The sequence below is a fragment of the Rhinopithecus bieti genome, unplaced genomic scaffold (genome assembly GCF_001698545.2).
Source record: "Rhinopithecus bieti isolate Rb0 unplaced genomic scaffold, ASM169854v2 scaffold_11163, whole genome shotgun sequence".
Taxonomy (NCBI): Eukaryota; Metazoa; Chordata; class Mammalia; order Primates; family Cercopithecidae; genus Rhinopithecus; species Rhinopithecus bieti.
In genome coordinates this window covers 51,217-72,278 of record NW_016806651.1, presented here as the reverse complement: position 1 = coordinate 72,278, position 21,062 = coordinate 51,217, and the positions used below count along the sequence as shown (strand labels likewise).

The 21,062-nt window shown below is 38.1% G+C and overlaps 1 protein-coding gene across 1 annotated transcript in view; it reads right to left on the bottom strand.

Annotated features, from left to right (window-relative positions):
* Positions 1–19,758, bottom strand: part of LOC108532989 (dynein heavy chain 14, axonemal-like) — a gene marked incomplete at its 3' end in the record, with an annotated part of 46,627 nt that extends 26,869 nt beyond the window's left edge. Inside the window, exons 1-4 of the mRNA XM_017877305.1 lie at positions 19,718–19,758; positions 18,429–18,503; positions 14,272–14,359; positions 681–934 (exon numbers count right to left, since the gene is read on the bottom strand). Of these exons, the coding sequence (XP_017732794.1) occupies positions 681–934; positions 14,272–14,359; positions 18,429–18,503; positions 19,718–19,758 (458 nt within the window). The remainder of the gene's footprint in view (positions 1–680; positions 935–14,271; positions 14,360–18,428; positions 18,504–19,717) is intronic.
* Positions 19,759–21,062: the final 1,304 nt, after the last annotated feature.

Genomic DNA, 21,062 nt, shown 5'->3' with positions numbered 1-21,062 from the left:
TTGAGGTAGAGTTCTGACTGCCCATGGAAAGATACTGCCCTCTGTCTAGATGGAAATGCGAGAATGTAACTATCAAAAGGGCCTAATCAGGTCAGGAAGACAAAGCAGAAAGAAGTAAAAATTAGGTGGAGGGACAGTAGAAAAGAGAAAGAAGGAAAAGCAGTAGTAGGGTACAGTAATCTCCCCTTATCTGCATGGGATACATTTCAGGACCCCCCTTCTGCTGCTGCCCAAACAGAGGATACCTATAGTTCAAACCACATATAGTTCCAGACCCTCTATATATCATACTATGACTTTTCCTATACATAAATAACTATAATAAAGCTTAATTTATAAATGAGGCACAGTAAGAGATGAACAACGATGACATAATAAAATAGAACAGTAGAAAAATATACTCACATTCACATGTCATGTGAACATGATCTGCCTCTCTAAATATCTTATTGTAAAATACTCACTTATTTTTGGGCCACAATTGACCACAGTAACTGAAACTGGAAAGCGAAGCTGCAGATAAAGGGGGACTAATGTACTCAGATTGGTTTGCTTAGAATTTTGGTAAAGCCCCCAAAATTAAAACTCGAGTTTGACAAAGTGTGAGGTAGAGAATCAATTTACCTAAAGATATATTTGTGAGAAGTTATTGTATGTAGTTATAATTTAGATCCACCTACCTTGTCCACTCAAAATCCTCCGCATTGAAGATATTTTTAAGTAGTAAATTTATCACTATATCTCTGCAGTGAACATAAAGGGTAAGCAGTGCCCCTAGTACAGCTTTTGTTCGAGAGTTACTAGTATCCATCACTACCAGCTCTGCAACCTCTTCTAGATGACATATCAGACCAGCGTGGACTTTTTCCAATTTTTCTCTTGAATAAGAACTCACAAAACTTTTAATACAATCATTATAAAACATGATCTGGCTCTGAAAAAGTAAGATAATGTTATATATATGTATAAATATAATTGAAGCATACATTTTATTTGAAATTAAAATGGATGTTTTCATAAAGTTCATGTGGTGTGTATGTGAGTGTTTGTGTAAGAGACCTTACACATTTGTATGTATTTGAGGGCTAAAGATTGAATTCTGATTGATGCTTATGGGGGCCTTATCAATTTGTACTTCCTAAACCTTGTATTCTGAAATCTTCCTAAATCTTATACCAGCAACCTTAAGTAATAACGTGGGGACAGTAAAAATGGTGGAAAACTCTGAGATGAAATTAGTGCTGCTTTCTCTGTTGAACTCAGAAGTAATATACCTAGAACACAGTAAGTATCTAGTCATAGTTTTCAGAAAGTTTATAGACCTCTCTTATTCGGCCCATCTTTTGACACTCACTCTTGTCATACATAATGGAGCTGTTTTAAGAAGTCTCCTGGATTAAGGTCAGATTGACTCTGGAAGTTAAAAGAGGGGGATACATCAGGACAGCTTATAGGTTTCTGGGCTTTACATTGGGTAAATTGTGATTCCAGTAACTCACTACAACACTACCTATTGCAGGAAAAGCATGCTGCGGGCAAGGTGGCACAGTGAATTCATTCACGGATATATTACATTTGAAGTGTTCAAGAAACATAAGAAGAGCTATCAAGATATGAATATGGGAATAATTAGCATAAAGTTAATAGAGTGAGAGTTTTCCAGATTGAGATAGCAGTATTCAGGATGAGAAACTTGTTATATCAACAGCATTATTGGTTACATGCAACAGAAATGAACGACTTTCTTAAAGGATGTTGCAAGCTCATAATGAGCAGATCAAAAGGAGGCTAGAGACTGAGGGTTAGAAAGTGGGCAGGACCAAGAGTCTGGGAAGACAAGAGAAATCACAGTCAAGGCCATGTCATGGTAGAGTCTGGTCAGATGCCAGTACTGCTGTCCTTGAGACATTTATTCAAGATTTGTAGCCTCAGGAGAGAACATCCAACAGGTGAAGACCCCTCCCTAGGCTGCATCAGTGTAGGGTAAGGGAGGACTTGGTTCTGGTGAGGGAGATTGTGAACCAGTTTTTAATTCTTGTTTGTTATTTATTTATAAACTAATTTTAATTACTATATCTTGTTATTTATTCATAAAGGAATTTTAATTACTATATCTTCAAATTCCCTCAGTGGCCAGTGCATGCAGACATCTAATTATCCCCATTCCCCCATAGATGTCTTTTTACATCCATTCAGAGGCAACTCCTAGTCATGTGACATATGTAGAAGTGCAAGAGAAAGGGGAGTTGTAAATTGCATCCTGGAATGGAAAATGAGCAGTAGGTAAGGCGGACGTGGAAAAAAATTTGGCAAAAGAACATTCAATGATTGAAGTTGAAGTCTATCATAAAGTATTTCTAGAAACAGGATACAGGCTGCTTATTAATGTTAAGCATGTTTGAAGATGAGTGATCCAAGAAACATCTTTTCTTAGGAGAGCAGATTTGATTATTTGAATTTCTGTTAAACTACAGAAGTGTGCAGATTGATTCATTATAATTTTGTCACCTTTGTAAAGAACAGTTTAGGTAAGTTCCTCAGCTTAAGATCTGTGAATATTTTCAATATTCAGTCAAGTGGAGAACAAAAGGGACAAAGAAGATTTGATAATAATAACTTGCGTACACAATCCAAAGTTATTTTAACAAAGACTTGAAAATTGTGAGTCAAGGCAAAGTAAAAGGATATGATGTTAATTTTAAATTGAATAGAGAACTGCAAGTCAAGTACGCTTTAAAAATACTTGATTATGGAGGGCTAAGATGATCGATTAGAAGTAGCTGCAGTCCACGACACTCCCGGAGAAGAATGAAAAGGGGCTAGTGAATTCAACACCTTTAACTGAAAATCCGGGTTCTCGCATTGGGAATGAATAGGCAAGCAGCTCGGATTCAAGGAGAGTGAGGAGAAACAGTGGGGTTGGGGAGGGGGGACAACAGCACGGAGCCAAAGGAATCCTCCAGCCCCAGCCAGGGAAGGTAGTGAATGATTGTGAAACCCCCACCTGGGAAACCATGCTTCTCCCACGAATCTTTGCAACCTGTGGAGCAGGAGATCCCCTCGTAAGCCCACGCCACCAGGGCTGTGGGTCCAGTACACAGAACTGTGTGGAGTCTGCAAAACAGCCAATCAGTTGCACACAGAGACCCAGGAGTTTTGCATGCTCCAGCCCAAGGATCCCCACCAACGTGGAAAATCTGCCCATACACATCCATAGGAAGGGGGCTGAATATAGGGCGCCAAGCAGCGTCCTTCTGTAGGCCTCACTTCCACAGCATCTCACAGGTCACTTCCACAGCATCTCACAGGTTAAGACCCACTGGCTTGGAATCCCAGCCAGCCAATGGCAGAGGGCTGAAGTCCACCAGCGACAGGACGGAGATCCAATGGGGAGAGTGGCTGCTATCTCTGCGGTTTGGGGAAAACAGCTGTTCCAGTTTGCAGGCTGTGAAGAGTGCAGATAGTCCAGACAAGGAGGGGCCCCCCACAGTGCAATGCTGTGGCCTTGCCAGATTGGGGCCAGACTGCTTCTTTAACCAGGGCCCTGACATACTACTCCTCAGTGGGCAGGTCCTTGGGTCCACGGACAGAGCTCTGATCTCTCCCTAGCAGAGAACTCCCAGGGGGAGGGGCGGCTGCCATATCCTCAGTTCCCTAGTCTCAGCTGAGGAGATGAAGAGGGGCCCTCCCACAGTGCAGTGCAGCTGCCTTGCCAGATCATGGCCAGACTGCATCTTTAACTGGGGCCCGACTCACTCCTCCTCACTTGGCGGGGGGGGTCTTTGGTTCTGTGGACAGAGATCTCTTCCTGTGAGGGAGATCCCTGGGTGAGGGGCAGTGCTATCTCTGAGGTTCCCTAACTCAGCCATTCTACCCGGCTGGCTGTGGAAAATACAGACGGTCTACAAACAAGGGTCACCCCCCAGTGAAACATGTCTGCTCTACCAAGAAGCAACCAGACTGCTTCACTGGGTGGGTTCCTGATCCTCTTTCTCCTAACTGGGTGATATCTTCCACTGGGGGGCCCTAGCCTCCACAGCAGCCTTATGGTAGAGTGGCCTGTTAAAAGAAAGACAAACAGAGGCTAGGCAGTGGCTCATGCCTGTAATCCCAGCACTCTGGGAGGCTGAGATGGGTGGATTGCCTGAGGTCAGGAGTTCAAGACCAGCCTGGCCAACATGGTGAAATGCTGTCTCTACTAAAAATACAAAAATTAGCTGAGTGTAGTGGCGCATGCCTGTAACCTCAGCTACTCAAGAGGCTGAGGCAGAAGAATGACTTCCACCTGAGAGATGGAGGTTGCAGTGAGCTGAGATTGTGCCACTGCACTCCAGCCTGGGTGTCAGAGGAAGACTCTGTCTTAAAACAAAACAAAACAAACAAAAAACAAACAGAAAACAACAACATCAACAAAAAAAGACCCCACAAAAACCCCACTCAAAGGTCAGCAACCTCAAAGATCAAAGGTAGATAAACCCACAAAGATGAGAAGGAATAAATGCAAAAACACTGAAAACTCAAAAAGCCAGTGTGCCTCTCCTCCAAATGATTTCAACAGAACTAGGCTGAGGCTGAGACGGACGAATTGGCAGAAATAAGGCTTCAGAAGGTGGGTAATAACTAACTTTGCTGAGATAAAGGAGCATGTGCTAACCCAATATAAAGAAGCTAAGAATCATAATAACACAATGCAGGAGCTGATAGCCAGAATAACCAATTTAGAGAGGAACATAACTGACCTAATGGAGCTGAAAAATACAGCAAGAGAAATTCACAATGCAATCACAAGTATCAATAGCAGAATAGACCAAGTGGAGGAAAGAATCTCAGAGCCTGAAGACTATCTTTCTGAAATAAGAGAGGTAGAAAATAATAATGAAAAAAGAATAAGGAATGAACAAAACCTCTGAGAATTATGGGATTATGGAAAGAGAACAAACCTACGACTGAATGGGGTACCTGAAACAGATGGGAAGAATGGAACCAAGTTGGAAAACGTACTTCAGTATATCATCCAGGAGAACTTCTCCAACCTAGCAAGACAGGCTAACATTCAAATTCAGAAAATGCAGAGAACCCCAGTAAGATATTCTATGAGAAGATCAACTCTGAGATACATAATCATGAGATTCTCCATGGTCAAAATGAAAGAAAAAATGTTAAAGGCAACCAGAGAGAAAAGCTAGGTCACCTACAAGGTAAAACCCATCAGACTAATAGTGAACCTCTCATTGGAAACCCTGCAAGCCAGAAGAGATTGGGGGCCAATATTCTACTTCTTAAAGAAAAGAATTTCCAGTCCAGAATTTCATATTTGGCCAAACTAAGCTTATCATAAGCAAAGGAGAAAGAAGATCCTTTTCAGAAAAGCAAATGCTCAGGGAATTCATCCTCACCAGATCTGCCTTGCAAGAGCTCCTGAAGGAAGCACTAAATATTAAAAGCAAAAACCATCATCAGCCACTACAAAACACACTGATGTACACAGACTAGTGACACTATGAAGCAACCACAAAAACAAGTCTGCAAAATAACTAGCTAGCATCATGATGTCAGGATACAATTGACACATAACAATACTAACCTTAAATATAAATGGGCTAAATGCCCAAATTAAAAGACACAGAATGACAAGCTGGATAAAGAGTCAAGCCTCATCAGTATACTGTCTTCAAGAGCCCCATCTCACGTGCAAAGACACACATAGGCTCAAAATAAAGGGATAAGGGAAAATTTACCAAGGAAATGGAAAACAGTAAAAAGCAGGAGTAGCAACCCTAGTTTTTAAAAAGCAGACTTTAAACCAACAAAGATAAAAAAAGACAAAGAAAAGCATCACATAATGGTGAAGGGCTCAATTCAACGAAAGTGATAACTACCCTAAATATATATGTACCCAATACAGGAGCACCCAGCTTCAGAAAGCAAATTCTTAGAGACCTACAAAGAGATTTAGTCACCCACACAATAATAGTGGGAGACTTTAACACCCCTCTGACAATATTAGACAGATCATTGAGACAGAAAATAAAGATATTTAGAACCTGAACTTGACCAAATGGACCTAATAGACATATACAGAGCTCTTTACCCCAAAACAACAGAATATAGACTCTTCTCATAGCCACACAACACTTACTTTAAAATTGGTCACATAATAGGATCACATAGTAGAAAGTGATCACACTCCTCTGCAAACGCAGAAGACCTGAAATCATAATGGTCTCTCAGACCACAGTACAATCAAATTAGAACTCAAGATTAAGAAATCCACTCAAAACCATACAACTACATAGAAATTGAACAACCTGCTCCTGAATGACTCTTGGGTAAATAAAATAAAGGCAAACATTAAGACGTTCTTTGAAACTAATGAGAACAAAGAGACAACATACCAGAATCTCTGGGACCCAGCTAAAGTGGTGTTAAGAGGGAAATTTATAGCACTAAATGTCCACATCAAAAAGCTAGAAAGACCTCAAGTTAACAGCCTAACATCTCAACTGAAAGGACTAGAGAACCAAGAGCAAACAAACCCCAAACCTAGCAGAAGACAAGAAATAACCAAGATCAGAGTTGAGTTGAAGGAGATAGAGACACGGGAAACCCTTTAAAAAATTGGCAAATCCAGGAGCTTTTAAAAAAGAAATGGATACACCGTTCGCTAGGCTAATAAAGATGAAAAAAGAGAAGAATCAAATAAACACAATAAGAAATGATTAGGGGGATATCAGCACTGACCCGACAGAAATACAAACAGGAAATAGACAATTTCCTGGACAAATACACCCTCCCAAGACTGAACCAGGAAAAAATCAAGTCCCTGAATAGACCAATAATGAGTTGTGAAATTGAAGCAGTAATAAATAGGCTACCAACCAAAAAAATCCCAAGACCAGATGGATTCACATCTGAATACTATCAGAGGTAAGAAGAGAAGCTGGTACTATCTCTACTGAAACTATTCCAAAAAATTGAAGAGGAAGAACTCTTTCCTAACTCATTCTATGATACCAGCATCATCCTGATACCAAAATCTGGCAGAGATACAACAAAAAAAAGAAAACTTCTGGTCAAAATCCCTGATGAACATTGATGCAAAAATCCTCAATAAAATACTGGCAAATCCAAATCCAGCAGCACATCAAAAAGCTTATTCACTACGAACAAGTTGGCTTTATACCCAGAATGCAAGGTTGGTTCAACATATGCAAATCAACAAATGTCATTAATTACATAAAGAGAACTAAAGACAAAAACCACATGATTATCTCAATAGATACAGAAAAGGCCTTTGAAAAAATTCAACATCTCTTTATGTTAAAAACTCTCAACAAACTAGGTATTGGAGGAACATTCCTCAAAATAATAAGAGCTATATATGACAAACCCACAGCCAATATCATACTAAATGGGCAAAAGCTGGAAGCATTCCCTTTGAAAACTGGCACCAAACAAGGATGCCCTCTCTCACCATTCCTATTCAACATTGTATTGGAAGTTCCAGCCAGGGCAATCAGGCAAGAGGAAGAAATAAAGGGTATTCAAATAGGAAGAGAGGAGGTTAAATTATCTTTGTTTGCAGATGACATGATCCTGTATCTAGAAAACCCCATCATCTCAGCCCACAAGCTTCTTAAGCTGATAAGCAACTTCAGCAAAGTCTCAGGACATAAAATCAATGTGCCAAAATTGCTAGCATTCCTATATATACCACCAAGCAAGTGGAGCACCAAATCATGAATAAACTCCCATTCACAATTGCTACAAAAAGAATAAAATCCCTAGGAATTACAACTAACAAGGGAAATGAAGGACCTCTTCAAGAAGAACTACAAACCACTGCTCAGGGAAATCAGAGAGGATGCAAACAAATGGAGAACTATTCCATGCTCATGGATAGGAAGAATCAATATCATAAAAATAGCCATACTGCCCAAAGTAATTTATAGATTCAATGCTATTCCCATTAAACTACCACTGACATTCTTCATAGAATTAGAAAAACTATTTTGAAATTCATATGGAACCAAAAAAGAGCCCAAATAATCAAGTCAATACTAAGCAAAAAGAACACATCTGGAGGCATCACACTACCTGACTTCAAACTGTACTACAAGGTTACAGTGACCAAAACAGCATGGTACTGGTACAGAAACAGACACATAGACCAATGTAACAGAATAGAGAACCCAGAAATAGAACCTCACACCTACACCCATTTGATCTTCCACAAACATGATCAAAACAAGCAATGGGGAAAGGATTTCCTATTTAATAAATGGTGTTGGGAGAATGGCTAGCCATATGTAGAAAATTGAAAGTGGAACCCTTCCTTACACCATATACAAAAATTAACTCAAGGTGGAATAAAGGCTTAAATCTAAAAACCAAAACTATAAAAATCCTAGAAGAAAATCTAGGCAATGCCAGTCAGCATATAGGCATAGGAAAAGGCTTCATGACAAAAATTCCAAAAGCAATTGCAACAAAAGCGAAAACTGACAAATGAGATCTAACTCACCTAAAGACTTTCTGCACAAGACAGCAAAAGAAACTATCATCAGAGTGAACAGACAACCTACAGAATGGGAGAAAATTTTGCAATCTCTCCATCTGACAAAGGGCTGATCTCTAGAATTTACAAGGAACTTAAACACATTTACAAGAGAAAGACAACTCCATTAAAAGTGAGCAAAGGACATGAACAGATACTTCTAAAAAAAAAAAGACATACGTGTGCCCAACAAACATTTGAAAAAAACCTCAACATTACTAATCATTAGAGAAATGCAAATCAAAATACAATGAGATACCATCTCACACTAATCAGAATGGCNTCAGCATATAGGCATAGGAAAAGGCTTCATGACAAAAATTCCAAAAGCAATTGCAACAAAAGCGAAAACTGACAAATGAGATCTAACTCACCTAAAGACTTTCTGCACAAGACAGCAAAAGAAACTATCATCAGAGTGAACAGACAACCTACAGAATGGGAGAAAATTTTTGCAATCTCTCCATCTGACAAAGGGCTGATCTCTAGAATTTACAAGGAACTTAAACACATTTACAAGAGAAAGACAACTCCATTAAAAAGTGAGCAAAGGACATGAACAGATACTTCTAAAAAAAAAAAGACATACGTGTGCCCAACAAACATTTGAAAAAAACCTCAACATTACTAATCATTAGAGAAATGCAAATCAAAAATACAATGAGATACCATCTCACACTAATCAGAATGGCTATTGTTAAAAAGTCAAAAAATAGGCCGGGCGCGGTGGCTCAAGCCTGTAATCCCAGCACTTTGGGAGGCCGAGACGGGCGGATCACGAGGTCAGGAGATCGAGACCATCCTGGCTAATACGGTGAAACCCCGTCTCTACTAAAACTACAAAAAAAAAAACTAGCGGGGCGACGAAGCGGGCGCCTGTAGTCCCAGCTACTCGGGAGGCTGAGACAGGAGAATGGCATGAACCCGGGAGGCGGAGCTTGCAGTGAGCTGCGAGCCGGCCACTGCACTCCAGCCTGGGCGGCAGAGCAAGACTCCGTCTCAAAAAAAAAAAAAAAAAAAAAAAAAAAATAGATGCTGGTGAGGTTGTGGAGAAAAGGGAACATTTATACACTGCTACACTGCTGGTGGGAGTGTAAATCAGTTTAACATTGTGGAAGATAGTGTGGTGATTCCTCAAAGACCTAGAGGCAGAAATACCATTTGATCCAGCAATCCCATTGCTGGGTACATACTCAAAAAATATAAATCATTCTATTATAAAGATACATGCACACATGTATATTCATTGCAGTACTATTCACAATAGCAAAGACATGGAATCAACACAAAGGCCCATCAATAATAGAGTGGATAAAGAAAACGTGGTACGCATACATCATGGAATACTATGAAGCCATAAAAAGAATGAGATCATGTCCTTTGCAGGGACACAGATGGATCTGGAAGCCGTTACCCTCAGCAAACTAATGCAGGAACAGAAAACCAAACGCCATATGTTCTCACTTATAAATGGGAGCTGAATGATGAGAACACACAGACACATGGGGTGGAAGGGTGGCAGGAACAACACACACTGGGGCCTGTTGCATGGGTGGAGGGAGGGAGAGCATCAGGAAGAATAGCTAATGGGTGCTGGGCTTAATACCTAGGTGATGGGATGATCTGTGCAGCAAAGCAGCATGGCACACCTTTACTTATGTAACAAACCTGCACATCCTGCACATGTACCCCTGAACTTAAAATAAAAGCTGATGAAAAAAAACTTGATAATGGTACCTCCTGGCAATATGACTTGTATCTTCATCACTCCAGAAAATGACTGTTGACAGATATAATATAGTTTATAGATCTTTTAAAATGATGGCCACTCACTTTTAAAATGATTACTCGGTTTTCTAGAGAAAATCAAAGAAACAAACAAAACACACCTTTCTTCCTCTTTAGCTTCCATGACAAATCTAATTTTTTTTTCTTTTTTGGCCACTCTTTTTCAGTCCTTTTCTTTTGCTTATTCCTTAGCTGTTCATGTTTCTTGAGGTCTTTCCTCGTCCCTCTTCTGTTATTCTACACATGCTGATGCGGGAAATTTTATCACTCCCCTGGCTCCAACCACACTTCTCAAAATAACTGCCAATTTTTGTTGTATTGACATCACAACTTCCTAGTTTTCCCTCTCTCTTATGAGACCCAGAAAAACAATAATTAACTCTAGCAAATATACATGTAGTAGGCAGAATAATGGCTCTCTACAAAGTCATTTCCTAATTCACAGAACCTGTGAATATGTCACCTTAAATGGCAAAAGGGACTTTTCAGATGGAATTGAATTAAGAAAATTGAGCTAAAGAGATTATTCTGGATTATCTGAGTGGGTCAAATGTGTATCCATAAAACACATGTAATCATAAAACTGGGTAACTTTTTCCACCTGTGAACAGAGGGAGCTAGGACTACTGAAGAAAAGTCAGAGAGATGCACATTGTTGACTTTGAAAATGGAGGAATGGGCTGTGAGCCAAGGAATGCCAATGGCCTCTGGAAGCTGAAAAGGCAAAGAAACAGATTTTCCCCAAGAGCCTCTAGAAAGGAACACAGCTTTGCTGACACCTTGATCTTAGCCCACAGAGACCTGTCAGTTGGCCTTCTAACCTACTGAACTATAAGATAATAAAGCTGTGTTGTTTTAAGCCACCAAATTTTCGTAACTTTTAATAACAACAGTAGAAAACTAATGCAATACAATATAGTGACATCCTTAAGAAAATAGTTCTACTTTCATTCAAAATTATAAAGATTTTCAAAACTATAGTGAAGCTGAAGGAATTATACAATGAATACTTATATATTCACCACCTACATTCTACAATTAACTTTTTGCTATATTTGTCATGAATCTACCCATCTTATGCATTTCAAAGTAAGCTACAGATACCAGTTTGCTTCATAACGATTTATTTTCCAAATCGTTGCTTTCTTGGCAATGTAGCCACAAACTAAATACTTACACAGGCATACCTTTTTGTATTGTGTTTCATTTTATTGCACTTTACAGATACTGCATTTTTTTTCAAATTGAAGATTTCTGGCAACCCTGCATTGAGTAAGTCTATCAGTGTCATTTTTCCAATAGTATGTGTTCACTTCATGTCTCTGCATCACATTTTGGTAATTCTCAGAACATTTCCAATCTTTTCATTACTATATCTGTTATGGTGATCTGTGATTAATGATCTTGGATGTTACTATTGTAATTGTCTGGAAGGACCACAAATAATGCCCATATAAGACAGCAAACTTAATTGATAAATGCTGTTTGTGTCTTATCTTCTTCACCAAATAGCCATTCCCCCATCTCGCTCCTTCTTCTTGGGTCTCCCTAATCCTTGAGACACAGTAATACTTAATTTAGGCCAACTAATAACCTTACAACGGCCTCTAAGTGTTCAAGTAAAAAGAAGTGTCACACATCCTTCTCTTCTCTTAAAATTAAAAGTTAGAGATGATTAAGCTTAATGAGGAAGGCATGCCAAAAGCCAAAACAGGCTGAAAGCTAGACCACTTCTGCCAAACAGTCAAGATGTGGATGCAAAGGAAAAAAATTCTTGAAGAAAATTAAAAGTGCTACTCCTGTGAACACACTAATGATAAGAAAGCAAAACAGCCTTATTGCTGATATGGAGAAAATTTTAGTGGTCTGAATAGAAGATCAAACCAGCCATAATATTTCCTTAAGACAAAGCCTAATCCAGAGCAAGGCTCTAACTCTTTTCAATTCTGTGAAGACTGAGAGAGATAAGGAACACTGCAGAAGAAAAGTTTGAAGCTAGCAGAAGTTGGCTCATGAGGTTTATGGAAAGAAGCTGTCTCAGTAACATACAGGTGCAAAGGTAAGTAGCAAGTGCTGATGTGGAAGCTGCAGTAAGTTATCCAGAAGACCTAGGTTAACATAACTGATGAAAGTGGATACACTGAACAACAGATTTTCAAGGTAGACGAGATAGCCTTCTGTTGGAAGAAGAGGCCATGCAAGACTTTTGTAGTTGGAGAGCAGTCAATACCTGGCTTCAAAGCTTCAAATGACAGGCTGATTCTCTTGTTAGAGGCTAATGCAGCCTGTGACTCTAAATTGAAGCCAATGTTCACTTACCGTTTTGAAAATCCTAGGACCCTTAAGAATTATGCTTAATCTACTCTGCCCGTGCTCTATAAATGGAATAACAAGGCCTGTATGACGGCATTTCTGTTTTCAGCATGGTTTACTGAATATTTTAAGCCCACTGTTGGGACCTACTTTTCAGAAAAAAAGATTTCTTTCAAAATATTACTGCTCACTAACAACACATCCAGTCGCCCAAGAGTTCTGATGGAGATGTACAAGGAGATTAATGTTGTTTTCATGCCTGATAACAAAACATCCATTCTCTAGCCCATGGGTCGAGGAGTACTTTTGACTTTCAAGTCATTATTTAAGAAACACATTTCATAAGGCTATAGCTTCCATAGATAGTGATTCCTCTGATGGGTCTAGGCAAAGTAAATAGAAAACCTTCTGGAAAGGATTCACCATCCTAGATGCCATTAAGAACATTCATGATTCATAGAAGAAGGTCAAAATAGCCACATTAGTGGGACTTTGAAAGAAGTTGATTCCAACTCTCATGGACGACTTTAAGGGGTTCAAGACTTCAGTGGAAGTAACTGTAGATGTGGTGGAAATAGCAAGAGAACTAGAATTAAAAGTGGAGCCTGAAGATAATGATGGAATTGCTGCAATCTCATGACAAAACTTGAATGGAAGACAAGTTGCCTCTTATGGATAAGCAAAGAAAGTTGTTTCTTGAGACAGAATCTACTCCTGATGAAGTTACTGTGAACATTATTGAAATGACAAAAAAGGATTTAGTATAGTACATAAACTTAGTTGATAAACCAGTGGCAGAGTCTGAGAGAACTGACTCCAATTTCAAAAGAATTTCCATTGTGGGTAAAGTGCTAGCAGAAAGCATCACACGCTACAAAGAAATCTTTTGGGAAAGGAAGAGTCAAGCCATGTGGCAAACTTCATTATTATCTAATTTTAAGAAATTGCCACAGTCATCCTAACCTTTAGCAACTACCACCCTGATCAGTCAGCAACCATCAAAATCTAGGTAATACCCTCCAACAGCAAAAAAATTATGACTTGTTGAAGGCTCAGATGATTGTTAGCATTTTTTAGTAACAAAGCATTTTTAATTAAGGTATGCACATTTTTTAGACATAACGTTATTGTACAGTTAACAGACTACAGGAGGCCAGGCATGGTGGCTCACTCCTGTAATCTTAGCACTTTGGGAGGCTGAGGTGGGCAGGTCATCTGAGGTCAGGAGTTCAAGACCAGCCTGGCCACCATTGCAAAACCCCATCTCTACTAAAAATACAAAAATTAGCCAGGCATGGCGGTGCACACCTGTAGTCCCAGCTAATCAGGAGGCTGAAGCAGCAGAATCACTTGAACCTGGGAGGCGGAGGTTGCAGTGAGCTGAGATTGTACCACTGCACTCCAGCCTGGGTGACAGGAAAAAACAAAAAAAAAAAAACAAAAAAAACACAGACTACAAGATAGTGTAAACATAACTTTTATATGCCCTAGGGAAAAAAAATTCATGTGACTCACTTTATTGGAATATCTTCTTTATTACAATGGTCTGAAATTGAACCTGCAATATCTCCAAGGTGTCCCTGTATACATACATCAAAGCAGCATTAACTTACCACAGTAAGTACCACTTGTCCTGGATGAGATAACACCCATTGGGAAAACATCCGGCAGTTCCAGTCTTCAATCCCTTGACTTAAAAATCTATAAATTAAAAAATTTGTTTATGTTATTTATACCTAATCATTGATCGTGGCCATTTAATGACCAAGCATGACAAGGTCACAGGGGAGTTTTCCTTTAAGATCTTTGATTTCTTTGTTCTAATGGTAACAGAGCCTTAATTCAAGCATAATCCATATTCCTTAAATTCCTTTTTGAGTTTATCTGCACTTTTCTAATAAGGCCACTGAGTTTCTGAGATGGTAAAAATGTACACAGAGAGATGACACACATTAGCTCTGAATTGCTAGTAGTATTTATGACAAAATCTATATTTGAAATAATTTCTACAAAATGGAATACTCGGCTGAAACTACCAGATGAATTTTACCAGTAAAGCCCTGTATTTAGTTTTTAAAATTAATTTTAATGGACAGAATAGGATTCATGAAAAATATCCAGACAATTTTATTTAAGACAACAGTATATGCACCAACAGTATATAGGTTTCAATGTTGTCATTTTTTTCCATGTGGAGTTTTAAGTTTCCTAATAGTCAAATCGGTCAATGATATATATATTTTTAAATCATTGATACTATATCTCTTAGAAATTCTCAACACTAAATTTCATTTTATTTTCTTCTAATTTGGCTTTCTTTTTTATGTATCATTCTGAAATTCATTTAGAATATATATGAATATTTGAAATGAGGTACTGAATCTTTTAATTTTGTTATGCTTGCAAATGCTATTTTGTTTTCTTATTTATCATTACTGATGAGGAGATATATGTCTGTAACAACTTTTTATACATTTCAAAGCAGTATCAGTGGGAAATGTCTCTTCCATCAATTACAAATGATTTTTTATTTTATTTAATAGCTTTGGCACTTAATTTTATTTTAAACACTTTTTGTTGGCAGTTCCATGAAAAACCCTTATGACTTTTATTCATAACTTTTTTTGTCTCATTGTTATACATCTCTCAAACAACATATAGTTACATGTCTCTTTTGACAAAATATTTTAATGAAGATCTTACTGCACACTTGCATTGATATAAGTGTATGGAATATTTAAAACGTGCTGACCTAGAGGCACAGTACAGTGTCACAAGTAGTTTGTGACCTCCAGGAGAAATGGGAAGGAACTTCATGCACTGAAAGGCAAGTTACTCACAGACTAGGTCCTTCCACATGTCCTGCTTGTCATCTGCAACCACAGCATGTAGGTTGTTGTAGTCAGAAACTAGTATTTGCTTTTAGAAGAGGAACTCACCAGTACAAATATGAAAAGATAACTAAGAATGACCAGATATTTTAGAAAAACTAGTACCATCAAAAAGAACACAAGAACCTAGCCCCAAACTAAAGTAAAGCAGTACTAACTTTAAAATAAAAGGAGAGGGAAGAAAACTTTAAAATAATTATTTCATCAATTCTAAGACAGAAATTTTTTTCTACATTTTAATCTTTATGAAATCAGAAAACATCTTACAATTAATGTCTGACAATCACTCAGCCAGGTGAGGACTATGACTTAGGAGTATAAAAATCTTCTACTGATGTTTTCTGGTAAGATAAAGTACTGCCGGCGATCTGTTACATTTGATGAATGTACCTGTACATTCTGTTTAGAAAAAAATTATTTATTATTTATTTATTTGAGATGGAATCTTGCTCTGTCACCCAGGCTGGAGTGCAGTGGCACAATCTCAGCTCACTGCAACCTCCGCGCCCTGGGTTTAAGGGATTCTCCTGCCTCAGCCTCCTAAGTAGCTGGGACTACAGGTGTGCATCACCGTGCCAGGCTAAATTTTGAATTTTTAGTAGAGCCAGGGTTTCACCATGTTGGCCAGACTCATCTCAAACTCCTGACCTCAGGAGAACCACCCACGTCAGCCTCCCAAAGAAAGAGGTAAATTCTATCACTTGTGACAACATGGATAACCCTGGAGGACATTATGCATGCTAAGTGAAATAAGCCAGGCCAAGAAAGACGAATATTGTATCATCTCATTTACATGTAGAATCTAAAAAACATTCTCTATTCACAGAAGTAGAGAGTAGAATGGTGTTAATCAGGGGGTTAAAGTGGGGAGGGGTGAGGAAAGGGGAGAAGTTAGTCTAAGGATACAAAGTTTCAGTTAGACTAGGAATAAATTTTAGTGATCTACTGCACAGCAGGTCACTATAGTTAATAATAATGTATGTTTTGCAATAGCTAAAAGTAAACTTGAAATGTTTTCATCACAAAAAATAAGCATGTGAGGTGATGAGTATATTAATTAGCTTGAATCAATCGTTTTACATTGTATACATGTATTAAAACAACATGTATCAAAACAGCACAATGTATGCCATAATAGATACAATTGTTATTTCTCAATTACAAATTAAAAGTACATTAAATCTCTTTAAAACTCCGCAAACTACGAATAGAATGAAATTATCTTTAGTTTGATGAGGTGTATATTCCAGAAACCTATGCATTATGGTCAAACACTAGAAGCTTTTCCAATAAATTAAGAAAAAAAAAAAAAGGAATATGTCAGTTGTACTTTTCAATGTTAAATAAAATTTGCATCTAAAGCAACATGAAAATGGCATTTTAAAAGAATTGCAAAGGAAGAGATAGGACTATCATTATTAGCAAATGATGTAATTGTCTAACCAGAAAAATCCCAGGACAATTGAAAAACTGCTTGTCTTTTTTACTTAAATGCCCAGATTCATTTTTTCAGGGTTTCTTGCCTACAGAAGTCTCTCTTTACATACAAGATAACTCTGGTTGTTATCACATCACCCCAGGGATAAGTTTGAAACTGCATTTGCAAAAATTGTAACTTAGGAAATTATGACAGTGAAAGAGATCAGACGCAACTAACTTCATCTTGCTTCTAACCCTTAAACTGTCCTTGTTCATTCCTGGGTGTAGGCCGAACCAATCTTGGGAAGGAATTTAGTTGACAATTTGACTCAAACAAAACCGGCAGTAGCCCTTTCCTGAAGACTCCTGTCTTGCCTAGGGACCAGTCTGCCTTCGTAGGACTAACAAATTATCTACAAGATCAGAAATTATGGTTTAGGGGTCATGCAGCCTCGTGCTGCAAGAGTCTGAACCTCCCAAAATTGTTCCCGAGAATAATATCACTATTGTAAAACCTAAGATCAGTGCTTAAGATATTTTGCAGACCCTGCACTTGATGGATCAGCTGACACTACCCAGTCCAGTAATCTGGCTCAACCAGTTCTGGGATCCCATCCAGGGACAGAAGACAGCAAGAAAAGCTCATTTTGACCCCCCCTAGGACTCCATCTTCAACCTGACCAATCAGCACTCCCCACTTCCGGAGCCCCCACCTGCCAAATTATCCTTAAAAACTCTGATCCCCGAATTCTCTGGAAGACTGATTTGATTAATAATAACACTCCGGTCTCCTACACAGCTGGCTCTGTGTGAATTACTCTTTCTCCATTGCAATTCCCCTGTCTTGATAAATTGGCTCTGTCCAGGCAGCAGGTAAGGTGAACCCACTGGGTGGTTATAAGAGTTGAGGAAAAGGAGAGCCAGAATGGTTATTTATGTAAGTAAATAATAATCTTCTCTGTTCTAGAAACCTTGTATTGGCCTTCCGAATAATATTAACAACTATAGATATGGAAACCTAAAAGTCAATAGCCTTTCTATAACCAACAATGAATAATTAGAAATACAATATAACAGTTCTAGTCAAGTTAGTTTTAAAAGTTCACACTCTGAAGTTTCTTCCTTCATTCTAAACAGATGCAATGATAGACTTAAATATGAAAAGGAGAATGTTAGAAAGACTAAACCAAGTAAACAATCCTAGGAAGTAAAAGTAGAACCAAAATGCAAAGTGGAGAGGTGTGCTGAAATGGGAGCCCTACTGAGCAGAGTTCAGATCCTGAACAGTTTCCTGATACAGCTGAATTACAATGTACACAACAGCCATCTGAAGGTTGTCCATGTAAACACTCTCAAACTGACAGTTACACTGTAAAAGCGATTATTTTCCATTTAGTCATCATGTGCCATCATCATTATATATATAATACATAATTTTAGGATTTGAAAATTGTACTTACTTTTTTAGCACATCGAACATGCTTTTTTCTACATTTACCAGCCACTGTTCTACAGCGCTTCTTACACGAATTTTCCTAAAATTAGTTTCAAAAGTAGTATCATGAAGAATTATTTTTTAATTCATGTTTCAGTCCTTTGACAAGCCTGTAGACTAAATTTTCTATATACTTTAATAATATTCATGGGTCAAAGGACTACTACAGCCTTTTGGTTTTCCTAGATCTTAATTTAGAAAACTATGCAGAAAACATATGAATGTGCTTTAGGAAATTCTGATATCAAAATCATGAATTTACACAATAAATAAGTTTCATGTAAAATGGTATTTACAAGATAAACAAATTGTGTTATAAAACAGTTTTGGATTCCTCACTGGATTTTTTTTTTTCTTTTTTTTTTTTTGAGAGAGAGAGTCTCGTTCTGTCGCCCAGGCTAGAGTGCAATGGTGCCATCTTGGGTCACTGTAACCTCCGCCTCCTGGGTTCAAATGATTCTCCTGCCTCAGCCCCCCAAGTAGCTGGGATTACAGGCTCCTGACACCATGCTCAGCTAATTTTTGTATTTTTAGTAGAGATGGTGTTTCACCATGTTAGTCAGGCTGGTCTCAAATTCCTGACCTCAGGTAATTCACCTGCCTCGGCCTCCCAAAATGTTGGGATTACAGGCGTGAGCCACCGCACGCGGCCTTCCTCACTGGATCTTTTAAACAGCAGGGTTGGAATAGGGATTTTGGTAGATAAGAAGGGTTGGACACAGCATTTTTTAAAAAAATCAACTTACATCAGGACCACTTGCCAAAGGTTAGAGAGCCCTTGCTGGGGCTGGCAAATTGAATTAGTGTAATGGAAGGACCTAGTTTGTCTTTATTGCCTGGGAGCAGACCATAATGAAACCAGAGATCAGCAGAAGCAGTAGTGGGAGTTGCATCAACAACTCCAAATAGCAAATTTTCTTCTTATCTATATTCATATAATAAAACCAAAAAGGGGGAAAGCACTAAAAAGAGAGTAGGAAACTTAAGGCAGAATTTAATGACAGAACCAAACGTAAGCACAAATTAGAATGCACCCGGGAGTTTGAAAACTACTTTCTCAACCTTTAATTAGAGCAAAGGTGAGATTATGTATTGTAGGGAATATGGAAAGGCAAAAGTATATTTACATAAGGATATAATCTCTGAAGAAATAGTTTGCTTAGCGCACTTTTATAATATATCAAAAATTTCAAAGGAGATATTTTAAATAATGAGGTTGTATAGAATCTAAACAGTTTGTAACATTTATCATACTTTGGCAGCACGAGACCTTCCCCTTCAGCAGATATTAGCATTTTTACAGCAGGAGGGCCAATGTCTTGTTTCCATATCAATAATTGTTTTACATTTTCAAAACATTTCACAAGATGAGGCTGTGAACCAGAAACAAATGTCAGTAATATTATTGAATTGTGATCTGAATATCGCTAATATAATATTGCTGAGCAGAGAAAGATGTTGTTACCTGTACAGACTCAGGATTTCTGCTATCAGCTAGAATATCAAGAAGTTCAGCATTGCTAAGAAAGTAAAATCTTGGGAAAATTAATCTTTTAACTTCAAGGTAATCCTGTCCAGAATCAAAAGAAATGCAATTCAGAATATATATTTAATCATGATATGAATTACATCCTCATTTTGACCTATACTTATAAACAAAAGTCACAATATTAGTTATAGTATATATAGTAGTATCAGTCAAAATAACATTCCATGCTTAATGAAAGTGATACTTAAATTGCTAAAAAAAACAAAGTTTAATAAAGCTAAACTAAAACAAATGAAGCCAAAACCAAAACAAACAAGAAAACCCCACCCTTAGACACACATATATCATTTTATTCTTGATCAATAATAAAGTATTGTATTTTAGTATTATCAACATTGCTTTCCCATACTTCTGACTTTCTGCTCTTATTTCCCTACGGGTGGAGTTATCACTTTATAGGCTAAGTTACCATATCACAGATTACATTCACTGTACAGAGAATTTCTACATTTCTCACTCCTTTCTACAACTTAGAGGCATTAACACCAGTCTCAATCCTTTCCTTCTTTTCAGAGGAAGAGATACCCATTAACTTATGCCAGACTAAGATACTCTTGAAATTTATTACTCTCTTGTAACTTCAATCTCTCCCTTGCAATAGGCCTCCCCCTAAATTTCTCTCATTATAACAATATAAGAAGCCCTCCATCTCCTTTTGTTCTCCTGTAGCTACTGTCTACTTGCTTGTCTTCTCTCCACGAAGTTCTTGAAAATAACTTGTGAAGTCAGATTCTTTGTATCTCTCAGTCATCTTGTGTTCTGCCACCTGGCCCTGACTATTACCAAATTTACTGGGAGCTTTTCAGTCTTTGTGTTACATGATATTTCCATAGCATTTGATTTGGTTGACTCTGTCCTTCATTTTGACTTCTGAAATTTCACTCTCTTTCACCCCTCAGCTACATCTTATTATTTTCCATCAAAAGTCCCTCTTTGACCCATACATTTTAATGCTGACATCTGTTGAGTTCCAACCCCATCACTTTTCCTACTCATTATGCTCTTCTTGAGCTATTTGATACAGACATACTTGCTCTTCAGCTCAGATTA